The 12,813-nt window shown below is 42.1% G+C and overlaps 1 protein-coding gene across 1 annotated transcript; it reads right to left on the bottom strand.

Annotated features, from left to right (window-relative positions):
• Positions 1–2,220: 2,220 nt before the first annotated feature.
• Positions 2,221–12,364, bottom strand: NUP50 (nucleoporin 50kDa). The gene is made up of 7 exons (XM_009077082.1): positions 12,296–12,364; positions 11,147–11,230; positions 8,619–8,814; positions 6,722–7,378; positions 5,403–5,481; positions 4,257–4,375; positions 2,221–2,632 (listed from the first exon to the last, which is right to left on the bottom strand). The coding sequence occupies exons 1-7, from the start codon at positions 12,362–12,364 to the stop codon at positions 2,430–2,432; spliced, it is 1,407 nt and encodes a 468-aa protein (XP_009075330.1). The 3' UTR covers positions 2,221–2,429.
• Between the last annotated feature and the right edge of the window lie 449 nt (positions 12,365–12,813).

Raw genomic sequence — 12,813 nt, 5'->3', positions numbered from 1 at the left:
ATACTAAAGAATTCAGGTGTCCACCTCAATTTTTCCCACAGCTAAGAGAAGATATTACTTGCTACTGTGCCCACGGTAGAGTTTTATTTTTCCAGCACAATTTATTATTATTCTACTTGTTTTTCCTTACACTCTGTGCTCCCCCCTGGAAACAGGCCAGGGATGCACTGTCAGAATTGGGTCAAACCTGTGCGTGCAAAACCCCACGACTGCCTCACTTCAGAGGCAAAGCATCAGGGCAGAAGAGGAAGTTCAGTTTGTCCTTTACTTTTTTAAGTTGGTTGGTCCACATTTCTCTGGATGAAGGAACAGTTCCCTATCCAAGAGCTTTTGGAAACAAACAAACACAAGCCCAAACCCACTGACACCACCCATACAGAGCTGCTCTTCACTGGGATGTGCCACCAGAGCTCTGGTCTATAAACCTTTTTCACGGACACATAGTTAAGACACCACAATCAATAGACAAATGCAAAATTAACTGAGCCCTTGGACCTGAGACCTGAGCTTGGAATACACTGTCAGGCAATGGTCTGGTTTTCATTCACACACAGTGAGCACACATGCCCTCAGCTTTTGGCCTTCAATTTAGGTAGCAGCAAGACTTTTTTTTAAATAAGCACATTATTTGAGGAAAGTCATGTCACTAACTTTTCATGGTTTAATTACTGAGCCAGATGCAAAAGTGACCCCAAAAGGCACCAGTTTATACTTCAAATAATATCCGAAATGGCATCTAAACTTCCTTTACACATCAGTGTTCAAAATGCAAGTCCTGTATGCTGAGTGTAGCTGAAATGTGAGCAAAGGCCTTTGTTTTTAAACTTTGGTCAAGAGGGGTATAGATTCTATCAAGTTGTTCCTCCTTTTAGTTGAGGGGGAAAAAAGGTCATAACCTGAATTGTGCAGTGAATTAGGCCTAGAGGCAGCCATCTGTCCCCCCAGAGCAGTGGGGACAGGTAAGATGTGCTGCACCTCAGCAAATGGTGCTACTTTCCAGGTTCCCTGGGAGAATTGTGTCACGCTGCTTTTTTTTTTTTTAAAGGAAAGGGTTTTCCTCTGTGTCACATTAGCCAGAGGCAGGTTGGCATGTTTGTTCCATCTTCCCAGAGCTGGTCAGTGTGACAGATCTGAGAGCAGTTCAAGTTTAATATTAACCCCTAACTCTTGGAGAGGTCCCGAGTTGGAAGTGAAGTAGAAAAACAATTCCTAGGGAAGGAGTTTCCAGCAAAGAAATTTTGAAAAAGAAAGGATTAAGTCACCAAACATAGTCTGATAAAGTTGAGATGGAAACCAAGACCAGAATGATGTTCCGATCCACAAATTATTGCCACATGGTTAACTTTAACATAGATGAAAACTAAGTTCTGGATGAACCCAGCACTCCCTACGTGCAACAGAAAGCTTGTGCTGAAGCTGCACACTGCTGCTGGACTTGGTGCAGCACAGCACTGCAGCCTTAGCACATGGGAATTAAGTACTGACACGCACACTCACGCACGTGTGTCCTGCTAAGGGCCAGAGGCGATACAAAGGTCTGTAAAAGTCCTGAAGCTTGTTTGTGGGAAGAGCTCTCTTCAGCAAAGTACCAGTAGCAAGACAAACACAACACATACAGCTCTGTCTCTGCTGGGTTTCAGGTGTGATCCAAGGGACTAGGGACCAACACCTCGGAGGGACCGGCGTGGAAGCACAACCTTTGCCAGCGGCTGCCAGTGTGGGCCGAGAGGAACAGTCTTCCAGTTGTCTGCTTGTACTATTGCACATCATTAGCTTGTTGCTACAGTAAGAACAGAACTGACAGTTCTTCTCTAGGAAACACTACTGTCAACAAGACTACACAAGCAAGTTTTCTTTCCAACATCTGCAGTCTCTGAGTCCCAAACGCACGTGGGTCTGTGAGAGTTCAGACACAGCACAAGATAGATCAGTTGGTGGGTGCAGTGTGGTCACCGAGCCTGAAACATCAGTCTCCCCAGAACACAGCAGACCAATTAAAATTAAAAATCTGCAGCCTAGAAACAGTTTCAACAGGTAAACTTCAGCATCCTCCCTTCTCAAAACAGGAGGTGGTTGCATTGCACCACAGTCTGTGAGGAAGTTCTGGTACCGTGTGTTTGTACTCGGATTTCAGTCCAGTTGCTTGACCGGTGCTAAAAACATATGCTTGGATTTACATCCATGTGCTTTATCCAGAAGAGGTCCTGCATTTAGATACTGAAAAATGAGGGAGCACAGTCCAACACTTGTATTCTATTAAAGCTTTTATTAGCTAGTTTAGCTTTTCCTCACATAACTTTTCCAGAATTCCTATAACAGTTCTTAATATCAGAGTAAAGAGTTAAATGTTCAAGTGAAGTTAGGGAAGAAAAAAAAAAAGAGCAGCAGCAGTTTGGCAATAATTCTTCAAATCACTGACTGCAACTTATTTAAGCCTCCTTTTTCTCCAGTAGGATTTTGTGCAACTCATCTGCATCCTCACTTGTTTTCACCCTTATTAACATAGTGACAGGAACAGTTGGATTCTTCTCGTCGATCGGTGGATTAGGAACACAAACTATAAGAACGTTGTTTTTTCCGGTTCTTGTGCATGGCATCTTAGGTGGAATTAGAACATTCAACAGTATATTTCCTGCATATTGGGAGAGGAGAAAAAATGACAATTAGCCGTTTTTCAGCTTTTACTGCAATACAATGTTAGTACTGGTACTAAACAGGGATGTGAGGTGGTGTTTGGAAAGAAGGCAATTCACAAGCATCATCTAGGTTCATCTTATTCTTCCCTACGCATCTGCTCATGGCAATGGTTCTCAGATTTCTTTCCTCATTAGGAATGAGGAAAATATGTACAAATACTGCATCCTCCTTTTTTAAAGGGAGCAGCCTGAAGAATATCAAATGGTATCAGGGACACACAAGGACAAGGGAAAAGCAGCAGATGAGGAATCCAGTCACAGTGCCAAGTTTATGCCAAGTTACTCATTCTGACCATCAGATGCAGTTAAGCAGAAGCAAAGCATTAGCTCTGATACAGACAGACATGTGCATCTAAAACTGGACAAACCAGGGTAGAGTCAGTACTTGTATCCTCAAATCACACAGCAGAGCTGATGTGGTCTATGCTGGGTTACTTTCAGCAGCTCTGCGTCAACTTGTTAAATCATGGAGCAAGTTTGAGAGCTCCAGGATTAGTGAGCAATTAAAACAACTGCAAACAAACTCCAATCTGCTTCCACGGAAGACACACATGTTTATAAACCTGGGAAACAGCTCAGAACACGGCAGTAGTATTTAGGAAAAGTCAGTCTTCACCTCACTTTCCAGTTCAGTTTTTCAACACAGTGAGATTTTAGGAAAGGAATATAGCACTGTGTGAAGACAGCAAAGAGGAAAGTGTGCATCACTGTGACTGCTGCAGCTTCTAGAACCCGTGCTTGGAATCACCAAGCTCAAATGTCTTAGTGTATGAGCTGGAGAAAAAGGAAAGACTTCCTAATGCATCTCTGCGGATGAAGGCAGAGGGACTGTACATCAAGACCACAAAAATTAGCATCAGCTGACTGAAGATCAAGACTGGAGTTACAGGGGAGGTAACTCAGAGAAATCCAGGTGTCATCTCTTCTATTCAGCACATTCAGACCCCAAGGAAACCCTGAAAACACTGCCAGCTCTGCCCCTCAGCTGTTTCCGTGCTGAGAACTGCCCTGTAGCTGTCAAACCTTGGCTCCACTGAAAGGAGTGAGGGACTGAGACACTGACACAGCAGTCCCAGTCTCACTGGGTGCCTGAAAACTGCCCCAAGGTGCCTGCAGGGACTTTATCCAGACTTGCTGGAGAGCAGTATGAACTGGAAGTGAGCTGAGATTTACCCATGGCCTGCAGTGCAGCCTGGCTTCAGTCCTCAGGGATTCTATAAGCATAATAGATATCCCATTTTATGGAAGCTGTACCTGAAGCCACACTTCAAAAATTCTCAAGTCAGGGATGGAGAAAGGCTAGTAAAAAAAAAAGAAAGGAGGGAAGAATACCCAAACATACTCCAAAACGTTCTACTTCTTGCACTGCTTCATGTGCACTCTTTTTTAATGCTCATTAGAGGCATCCAAGTGCTTGTTTCATATTTTAAATTATTCATAGATAAAGTAGAAAGGTTGTCACTAGTTGTACCTGTTAACCTGTGTAACCACATAAAAACATCTCTAATGCTTAGCAATGAATTTCACATCAAGCCTTGCTACTGGAAGAAACTGACTTACCTAAATTGGTATCTGCTCGGACTAGGAGTTGAGTTTTTTCATTTCCTGCTGGTTTTAAGTGTAATGTTCCTACCCCTTTTTCTTTAAATTCATTATCCTTTTTATAGAACAGTTTGCACCTGTAGAAAAAACAAAAAGCAAACCCAAAATATTTGTTTGTGCAGCCATGTAGAGATAAAATACAAAGGTATCTCCCAAACACTGACTCACAGCAACAATAATCAGGCGTTAACATGCTGTGAGTAACATAAATGATCTTGTTTCATGTGCTAACAGACACTGCACACAGTTCAAAGAGGAAGGTACTTTCTTTCAGTACTGAAATGACAAACATGTTATCTGCAGGTAAAGTGCACAGCAACCTGTACTCAGAAACTGAGGAGCAGCAACTGTAAGCTACTTTTAAAACGCACTAATTACAAAGCCATAAGAACTTGCTGTATCATTCCAAAGTTACAGTAGGACTTTTATGTACAATTTAAAAACATTTTTAAAGTGAAGCTCTAATAAACCCAATGCCACTCTTAATAAATTAGCACACACCTTCTCCCAGATATAACTAATGACTTTTTGTAGCAGGACAGAAATCCTGTGCTGTGTGCCAAGCAGACATGCAAATAACTTGGGCTGCTGAACAAGGTTTGACAAACTGCTTCGAGTAGAGCAGTATCATTTTGAACTTAGAAGTACAACTTGTTCACCCCTTGATACAATCAGCATTTTCCAACTGAAGAGCCTCATTTTAGGCTATGCAAATAGCTGAGCACTGGAGGGTTTTCCAGCAGTACAGTACATGATTTCTGTGGTACAAGCCCTGCAATTTTAACTGACAAAACCTGATCAAGGCAGAAACATCTTCATTTTTTGTGAAAAACTGATCCCAAGTAGAACTCAAACTAGCTATTAGTGCTGTGTCCAAGATACAGAAGAGTTCTAGTAAGATCTTACACATTCCTGCCTGTAATTAACTTTTTACAAGTGGAAGTTCATATTCTATATGGATTCCTAACAAGCTTTAATAACTAGGAAGTCAAGAACATACATGTCATTAATTATGCTGCAGTGGTGAAGAACAGCACTATGCAGGTATGAATTTTATCCTCCAACTTATAATTCTATTCACTACTCCAAGCTAATGTCACTTACTTCTTAGAGTAGAAAGCATCATCCTCTTTTATTTCATTAACAATGACTTTTGGTGGCTCTTCTTCCTCCTCTTCTCCTCCTTCAAACAAAAAGTTTTAATATGTTAATGTAGTGAGCATAGAACATGGAGAGTGTTTCTGGCATTGTGCACACCATGTTTGACATGGACATGTGTGGCCTTGTACGTGATTGCCAGAATACATTTCAGTCCATGTGGACTCTGCAGCACCTTCAGCTACAGAAAAAGAGTTTAACTAACTTCTCATTCAGCCACACCCCTCAAGCCACTTCATCCTCATCTTCACCTTAAGTGAGGTGAAAACACCCAACTGAACAATCAAAACCAAAAAAATATAAAGCTCAGTAAGTCAAAATCTTCCATTTTAACAGAAAACAGTTTACACATTTCAAAGAATAAACAGTCTCCACAAATGTGTTCTGGTAAAGCACAATAAACACTTCCAACAGCCAGGTTTCATTTGAGGGAAGGGATTTAGTTGCAGGAATGACAACCAAGAGACAGTGGCAGATTATGCCTTTCCAGTCCCTCAGCTCCTAGGATTTCTATCAGCTTACTGTACCCAGCGTAGGCGAAGAGCAGAGTAAAGCTGTCAGGTAGTAGGTAACTTTGTTGGCCTTGCAGGCTGTTAAGTAAGGTGGACTAAATTGTTCTGTGTCACATGCATTTTACCACAGGGATCTCTTGATAAACCTACAGGGAAAAGCAGTGGGATTGAACAGTCCTGCAGGCTCAAAGATGAACATAGCAGCTGCTTTAAATGTCATCCTCTCTAGTTCAAGAATTATACTCTATTATAGAAAGTATAAATCTGACAGAAACACATGGGCTTTGGTAAGCACATACTTTTGGCGGTGCTTAAACAGTATGCAAGGCTGGGATTTCCAGATGAGTGCTTCAGCTCTGCACTCTCAAATTCAAGAACAATTATGACCATAGAATCATAGAATGTCCTGAGTTGGAAGGGACTCAAAAGGATCATTGAGCTCAACTCTTGGCCCTGCCCAGATCAACCCCATCAATCCCACCATGTGCCTGACAGTGTTGTTCAAACACTCCTTGAGCTCTGTCAGGCTTGAAGCCATGAGCACTGCTCTGAGGTGTCACTGTCTTGGGGAGCTGTTCTAATGCCCAACCACCCCCTGAGGGGAGAACCTTTTCCTAATATCCAGCCTAAGCCTCCTCTGGTACAGCTTCATGCTATAATACAGATGGAGCATTACTGCATCTTTGCACTATTCTTAAGTCACACACACACTTACCATTAAAATAACTATAAATGGAAATAAACAGAATTTACCTTTGTCGTCACCACTGCCACTTTCTGCCGGAGCTTCCAACAAATTGGTGGATACTGCAGTGACAGACTTTGCCTGGTTTGCATCTTTTCCAAACAAGCCTGAATTCCCAGGAGAAAAGGAGAAACTACTAAGTGTTCCTGAACCAAGGGAACCCAAAACAGAACTGTCAACACTCTTGCCAAAATTAAACGAGACAGTTGGTGCAGCTCCTAACGATGGGTCTTTTTTCTCTGATGCAGCTTCAGGTTTTTTGTCCGAGGCATCCTCAGGTTTGTTGTTAAACAAAAACGCTGAGCCCTGCTGCAGCTTTGAACTCCCAAAGGCAGAAACAGCCCGAGGGCCAGGCGTCTTGCTGCTTTCACTTTCAGCACTGTCACTGCTGCCTCCGTGCTGCTGCTCAATGCTCGCCAGGTACTTCTCGTAGTCCCTGAAGATGGGGGTCAGGTCGCAGAGGGGGTTGCTGTTCACGTGCTTCACTATCCAGTCTCGCACGGAGCAGTTGAGGGCAGCCAGCTGCTTGTGGTAGGCTCCAGAGCCACACCCTGGGCTCGAGGCATAGCCCGACGACGAGGGCTGGTTGCCACCGTTGGCTTTTGGGCTCGCGGCCTTCTTCTCAGCAAACGCAGTGGCAGTGGGACCATTTGACATCGGGGACCCTGTTAGGAGAAACACATGGCTTAGAACACTTTTCTCCCCAGAAAGCAGAGTTCCCTCAAAAGCCTAACTTATGTTCTCAGTGTTTCTTAATCCAATCACTCATCCTTGCTCAGTTATGTTCCTTCTTTTGGGTCACCACACTATGTCCCAGGTACTGCTGTACAGTGCAGACAGTGCTGTGAGACAGACCTGGGTTTTAAGTGCAGAAAAGTTATTTCAGGAAGAGACAAAGTAGATGGAGCATGTATAAAGAAAACATTAGAGAACGTTAAAAAATACAACTTTATATTTTGCCAAAAACTTCAAAACCTAACAAAAATCTTACAGCTTTACCAAGCTGTAACACTTATTCAATCAAAATACTCAGGTTTTCTCTTGGCACTTGTGCTCTAAATACCCTGAGCACACTAGCCCATGATTCTGGATGGTGGTTTCAAGTGGTTTCCGTATAAAAAACATAAGAAGCATATTAAGAAAATCCTTACTGAATATTTCCATTTCCCCTAATTTACTCAAGCTCACTGAAATCTAAGTTACTCTTAACTTCTAACTCCACCATTTCTACGCCAGTACACTGACTCCAGAATCTGGGGCCGGGTTAACATTTCTGCATCTCCAGCAAAGGGATAGAGTTAATACTTCTCATGGACTTCCAAAGCATGGGACTAGAGCTACATTTGGCAAAGTATCTTAGAACATAGGTGTAAGTGTAACAGACAACTCCAGTAGGACTGTCTGCAATGTCAGATGTACAGGGAAGGAAGGTTAAGCCTTTAGCTATACAGCTATTTACCAGGAACTGCAAAAACTATGGAAACAAGACCATAAAGAAGAAAAATCACACAAACTGCAGTCTTACTAAATGGACATTTCCTATTAGCTTGGGTTTTTTTTAATTAAATTTAAAGAATTGGGACAACTGTTTCACTGGAATATGTTATCAGCTGCTTTATACTATTTGGAGTGTCTTGTGCTGATGTCTTCCATTTGTGTCTATGAAACTGTTACCTCCAGTATTAGAGCAAAGATGAATTTAGCTTCCACCCCTTCAAACTGCATGCATCTGATAACTTGTCCCTCCAGCAGCCTGGAATCTTTTTAAGAAATCTTACAAGGAGGAATAAAGTCTTAAAACAGACCTACAGGATGGTCTGGAATTTGTTTGTTCACTATTAAAACGACCCTACAGGTTTTATGGCTGAATGTGTGGATACATCTGTATGATGACTTAAAACTTACCAAATGCTGATGGTGTTTCAGAGGTGGTCTTCAAACTGCTGAAGGGAGGAGTGCTAGAGACACTACTGCTTCCATTAGACAACCCTTCCAAAGGCTTTATTCCTGCACCATTGCCAAATCCACTGAAGCCACCTCCTCCTTTTCCAGAAGGCAACATAAAGCCTTTAAACCCTTTAAAAGCTCCTCCACTTTCAGACTGGGGAGAGAAAAGAAGAGAGACAACCAGTTACACAGATCTCCTCCACAGAAATCCTATCCCCACGTAATATTCTTGCTGTCCTCTGCTTATTTCCCGCTGGCTCCACGAGTCATTCTGAGCATTACTGTCAGCTATGCAAACAGAGTTAACAGCTTCCCTCTGACACATAACTGCTACTGTTTGTAAAGGACTCAGGTGTTTGGTATGAAAACAAACAGGATCTAGGCAGTGGGTACATCCAAGTTGTTCAGAGCAGCGGATGTGTTTGACTACTTCTTTAGGTATTCACAGCATCTTGTTTTCTTTAAATAATGACACAGAATTATGTAACTTCAGGTTTATTTTCAGCAACTTCTAGCACTTACAACCTCAGTGAAGAGTCCAGCACTTCAAGTGCCTCATCAAAACAGCATTCTCAGCAGTCACCTATGTAATGTTTTACCCAGAATACGGGTAAAATATGTGCCCAAAGGGAGAAGCACACACAGACTGTACTTGATCACCAAAAATGTATCTTTGCAGCCTTTTCATTACCAGCTTGTGAACACTGAGTTTACAACCATATTATTTTATGGTATAGTTTCTCACATGTTTCTAAAAGACAAGAGTGTGATTAACATGCAAATAGGCACTGCCACTTTTAGGTACTTTTAGGTCTTTTAAGGTAATGAGCTCTTGCTGCTGGAAGTTGGCTTTCAGTGTCCTGGAAAGCCATCAGAGAAGAATTGCTCCGAGTTTCATCTGCTTCTGCCACTGAAGACATAGCAAAGCTTACCCATTGCCATGTGGGTATAGCTCTTTTTGCTCCCCTTTGTGCTTTACCTTTTCCAGTGCAGTTTCTCATTTCTCCTCTGAGAAAGCTGTTTTTATCCTGCCTCTCTCTGATCAGTTCCACCCACCTCTCTCTGGACGTTCCAGTCAAACTGCAACCTTTTTCATCACAGCATTCTGCCTGCTCCATGTAGGAACATTAATAAATTTCAAGCTTACCTTTTTCTAAATACTTCACAGGTCTCTTATGCAACCTCAGCTGTCCTATCATCTTTTCTGCTTTTTAGACTTTGTCCAGCCTGTCCTGGTTTAGGCTGAGTTCATTTTCTGACTGGGGTCAGGCTGGGCATTGGTCAGCAGGTGGTGAGCAACTGTACTGTGCATCACTGGTCTCTCTGTTGTTTCCCTTCTCATCATTATTATATTTCAATTATAACACTGATCCTGTCTCAGCTGAGGGGTTTTACCCTTTTGCTCCCAATTCTCCTCCCCACCCTGCTGGGAGGAAGGCAGTGAGTGAGGGGCTGTGTGGTACTGAGCTGCCAGCTGGGGTTAAACCACAATACCTACACCAGCTCTTCTTCCAGCTCTGATCTCCAAGAGCCTCCTCCCAGCCTCCTTACTAGTTCTTCTACAACCATCTGGTCCCCTTTCTCAGTCAGTTCGGGTTTCCTATGCCATTTCTCCTGCTCAAGTTGTAATTTATGTCTTGCATCATCTCTTCCCAGTACAATCCTTCAGTTAACTGCATCCTCTACCACAGTAGTGGCTAAAACTACTCTAGGCAATAGTAGGATAAGACAGCTCCCTCGTTTACACTGCCCAGACTGCAGAAGGGAAGTCAAAAGCACAGGAGAAAACCATCTAGTTCCTAACTGTGCCTAGTCCCATCTGATCCAAAAGCAATCTGAGTAACAGGTAAAGTTCCTGTCCTATTCCTACCATGCTGCATGTCCTGTTGAAGGGCTGTCTCGTACAAATATGCAACAAAGCATTTTTCAGGGATTTCTGAAAAGACAACAATTTGGCTGGCCTGGGTTAATGCTTTCACAGGGACTACACCTGTAACAAAGGCCAACCTCCTTTCCATTTTCAATATCTTACTGCAAAGAGTAGGTGGCACTAAAGCTCCTTACAGGGAGGGAAGAAAAGGAGAAACATTCTCAACAAAAGATGTGTTTTCCAGTCTCAGAACAGCCCTCCAGTATGGATAACTAGTAACTTTCCATTTCCAGACTTCCATCTCTGCAAAGATTGAAAGTAGAGCAGTTCAAATGCTGTTTTACCCATCTGCAGAGGACATTGTGTCAGAAACACTCTTCGTTTTTACTTCAAAAATACTCTCTTCCTCCAGTCAATACTAATATTACCCATTTTTCCTCCTAGCCTTATTCTTACCATGAACAGGAAGCCAAAATTCATTTGCAGATATAAGCTGATAAGTTCAAATGAAAACTTCATAAGCATCACTACAAGCCAAGGAAGTAAAAACCTGAGGCAGATGTTGTATTTTGCAATGGAGTCAGAGCCTAACGCTCAGGTTCAGTGACCACATTACCTCCGAACCGACGTTTCGGCGCTTTGCTTTTTTGATAGCTCTGTTCTTCAGGACCTCTTCGCTCGCCACCGAGAATGTTCCCACCTTCAAGAGGAAGTTATAGAATCATTAGTGGAATTCTCAAAGTGTGTCATCTGAAGAGACAGCCGAGGTCAGTTTCTGAACACAAGTGTAGCACTGCTCCCTCACAAACAAGGGAAGAAGTTAATGAACAACCCACCCCAGAAATACAGCACTGTGATCAGCTTCCCAGCGACCTGGACATGAGCTGATACCTGGAAAACTTGTTCTGCACTACATTTCTCTTCATGTAATCTCCATTTTATTACAACAAATAGTGCAAGTTTTGCTTTGTTTTTTAATCAGAGCTCTAAGCTCTCTCTGCTGAAGGGAATCTGCCACTATTGCAGTTTGGAGAAGGTACATGGAGGTGTGAGCGCTAAGGTCATCTCCTGCTGTAGTTCAGACACTGGTAAAGGCTAACAGCTGGATCATAAATGAGGAAACTAAATTTTCTTATATTCAAACTTCTGGAAGACTCAGTTTTCTTTCTTACATTTACAGGTCTAAACATTTCATACTTTCAGTAGGACAGAAGGTTTGTTCAAAGGTAATACACGAGCCATAAGTAACTATGAGACACCAACCCTGAAAATATCTTCTTACCATTAGATGAAACACATTATTTGCCTATTTGCCTAATTCCTCTGTCTCTGTGGGGACATTCAGCTAAAATTAACATAGTTCTGAAATTAGCTATTACTGACCCCTAAAAAACCAAGATACAGGAGACCTGAAGAAAATTTATTTCAAGAAGTCAAATCTGCTTTTCTCATGGATTCAATAAATACCTCTCATACATCTGAAGAGTTCAAATGCATTTCACTGAGCCTGGGCTTCCCTCTAGAAATGTAAACTTCCTTTCCCCTGAGCCACTGATGTCATTTTAACTGTTAAAAGCTGCTTTGCCATATGCTCTGTATATATTGGAAGCTTTATAAAAATACTTTAAAAAAATTCCACTTATATAAAATTATCTTTAATTGCTACAATTTTAACCAGTTTTACTGTGGATTTTACCCATAAGCATATGCAAATAACTACTCTACGACCTGCAGAGGTGGTGGTGGGAACCAAAGCATATCTTACCTCCTCAGCTTCATCCTCCTGATCCCAGTTTCTGTCAGTCAGCTCCTTCTCTGCAATTCTCTTTGCCATTTTTCCACACCTGCATGGAAAAAAAAAAAAACCACAAATCTGAATGCATTGCACAGAAACTAAATTCTAAGCAGCACTTGAAATTAAAGTTGTGGTGATCAGCCATAATTGATTTTAAATTTAAGCAGCAATGGAAACAGGCAGTTCAATTGTGGGCTAAGTTGTCTTTAGTAGCTAAAGAAATTCCTTTCAGTACCATAACTAATACATCTGGTCACCACTTAGTCTCATGGGCTGCAAAAAACCACCAAAGCTGTATTTAAAATACTCCATATCCCACTCCATCCTGCCTCAGGACACCTATGTCAGCAGCAAGGGAAAGGCAAGTTGTTTTATAACACCTAAATAAATATCGATGAGGACCTATGGAAGCAACTGGGCAGAAAGCTCTGATAAGGCTGAAGACAATGCTCTCCCTTAAAAAATGAGTAGACTAGTACTAATTTGAA

This window comes from Acanthisitta chloris, unplaced genomic scaffold, assembly GCF_000695815.1.
Source record: "Acanthisitta chloris isolate BGI_N310 unplaced genomic scaffold, ASM69581v1 scaffold16516, whole genome shotgun sequence".
Classification (NCBI taxonomy): Eukaryota; Metazoa; Chordata; class Aves; order Passeriformes; family Acanthisittidae; genus Acanthisitta; species Acanthisitta chloris.
Note: the sequence above shows the minus strand (reverse complement) of the source record. Positions and strands in the feature narration are given on the sequence as shown.